This window comes from Arachis ipaensis, chromosome B07 (assembly GCF_000816755.2).
Source record: "Arachis ipaensis cultivar K30076 chromosome B07, Araip1.1, whole genome shotgun sequence".
Classification (NCBI taxonomy): Eukaryota; Viridiplantae; Streptophyta; class Magnoliopsida; order Fabales; family Fabaceae; genus Arachis; species Arachis ipaensis.
In genome coordinates this window covers 3,862,413-3,864,906 of record NC_029791.2, presented here as the reverse complement: position 1 = coordinate 3,864,906, position 2,494 = coordinate 3,862,413, and the positions used below count along the sequence as shown (strand labels likewise).

At 29.2% G+C, this 2,494-nt stretch overlaps 1 protein-coding gene across 1 annotated transcript in view; it reads right to left on the bottom strand.

Moving 5' to 3' along the window:
• Positions 1,542-2,494, bottom strand: part of LOC107608041 (probable WRKY transcription factor 71) — a 3,146-nt gene continuing 2,193 nt past the window's right edge. The window contains exon 3 of the mRNA XM_016309933.2: positions 1,542-2,428. Coding sequence (XP_016165419.1) covers positions 1,978-2,428 — 451 coding nt within the window. The 3' untranslated portion in view covers positions 1,542-1,977. The remainder of the gene's footprint in view (positions 2,429-2,494) is intronic.

Below are 2,494 nucleotides of genomic sequence, written 5' to 3'. Positions count from 1 at the left end.
TTTTTTAATTGGGTCCTGTACCAATTATTAAGTCTCTCTTAGTAGTAATTGACTTAATTTTATAGGAACCCAACTAAAAAAAAAAAAGAATTCATACAGGAACCTAAATAAAAGAAAAAAAAGTGTAAAGACCTAATTAAAAAGAAAACTTTGGTGCAAGGACTCAATTAAAAGAAAAAAAATATAGGGATCTAATTGAAAATTTTGCGTAACTATAGAGACCAACAGAGTAATTAAACTTATATCATTCATTTTAAATCATGAGGGGAAAAAAGAAAAAGAAATGATTATTATCGTATCAAAATATCATTCATCAATATCATATGAGTGTTGAAACTTGAAAGTTAGGTATCCGTCCATAAATTTAATCAAAAGCAGTTAGACACGCAAACAAAAACCAAAATTGATGAAACACCGGCGAATTGAATTTGAATAGCCATCTATGTGCACACAACTGTCTTCAATAACCCTCCCACGGAAATTTGAATTTCTAAAAAAAAATTGTAAATTAAATGTATAATTAACTATATATTATACACCAATAAATATCACTTAAATTGATATAATATTTTTAATTTGGTAAACATTCACATATAATTGTCTTTATTTGAAATTTATAGTAAAAACCATTAAATTAAATGATAATTTAGTCAAATTTATTAAATTATCTAATAATTTTCAAATATCAACTTCACATGATGAAGACTGTTATGAAACTAAGGATCAAACTTTTGACCTTTTGGACATAGAGCTTTGATACCATGTCATGAAACCACTCATTCCAAAAGCTTAAGTTTATAGGAGAAGGTAACACTAATGGTTATATCTTTAACAAAAGACAATTGCGCACAAATTTCGACCTTCTAATTTTCTTTTTCACATGGTAAGACTAATCTGTAGTGAACTTTAAACTTCACTTAATTAAAGATTTTTTGTTGATCAATGAATTATGATATATATACAAAATAAACTTAAATTCTTTACACTACTTACTTAAATAAATTAAACGAATAATTTATATTATTAGAGATGTTAATTTGCAAATATTCCTAGTTGATGTTGCATTTCTGCCACATAAATAAAACGCTTCCCTTTTCTGTAGTTGCATACTTTAATTTTGCACCTCCTTTTAATTGTCTTGTCAAACCTTCTTCCATTGTAAATAATTAAATAAATAAATAATGAAAAATCGGATCTAAGTTAACACAATATTATATATAATATTAAACTCAGAAACATAACTTTTGATATTATTTGATAATATAGATAATATTCAATAATTAATGTGAATTTTGAAATCGGAAATCATACCGCGCAATTCATTCTAAATATGAGACATAACTTAATTTGACAAAATTTACCAAAGCTATATTTAAGCAATAAGATCAATGTCATCTCCATCAATTCTAAAAAATACTAATTATTTAATTCACTAAGATATCCCCACTGATAGATGCTGCCTGTCTTCCAAACACATTAATATATATAATATATTAATACATATATACACACACATACATCACTTTAGGGACGATGAAGTGTAAATAGGTATATCTTTTATATCTACTCTTTAATAAATATATATGAACAGTGTAATTCACTACAAATAAAGCCCCACAATGCAATAATACATTATAGGTGGAAACTCATGTGCATTTGACTTCACGTGAAGTTGATAGCTGAAAGCCGTTAGATAAAAATTTAATCAAATCAGTCAAACTAATTTAACAGCTTTCAGCTATCAACTTCACATAAAGTCGCCTGTATCTGAGTTTGCACCTACATTATAATGGAAATTGGAAAGAGTACAATGATTTTTCTTTTCTAAATATAATAATATTTCATAATTACGGTTGCAGCTATATATATTAAGATACATAAAAATTACAGAAAAAATGTATAATAATAATAACATGATCATAACTGCAGTGATAAACCCTACTAACAAGATTGCATTTTGAGAAGTGCAATTCAAAATTAAGGTTCTTGTTTGCCTGGGAATGAAGGTAGTAGGTCTTGCAACAAGCCATAGTCATGAGGGAATTGAAGATGATGATGATGCTCTTGTGGTGGCGGTGGAGGAGGAGGATAATGAGGATTATGGCCAAGGTTTAATTGGAAAATAGGGTTTTGATGGTGATTATTATTATTTATTAGTGGTTGATGGGTGCTACTATTGTTAGTAGTGTAAGTTGGAAGCAATTGAGAGAGGAAATCTTGGGGGAAACTTGTTGGCCTTATTAGGGATGTGGAAGCAAAAAGGGAAGGTGAAGAAGCAAACACGCTGGCGGCGCTGCCGCGGAGCGTCGCCGGGCAGTGGTGGTTGTGCTGCCCTTCATATGTTGTGATCACAATTGATGGATCTTGGTATGACCTCTCCACTCTCTTCTTCACATTGCACTTCTGAGTAGTGCATCTATAATAACTCCTGCATTTTTGTAATATAACATTATTTACACATAAAAAAATTAATTATTAAATCAGTTATTATGTA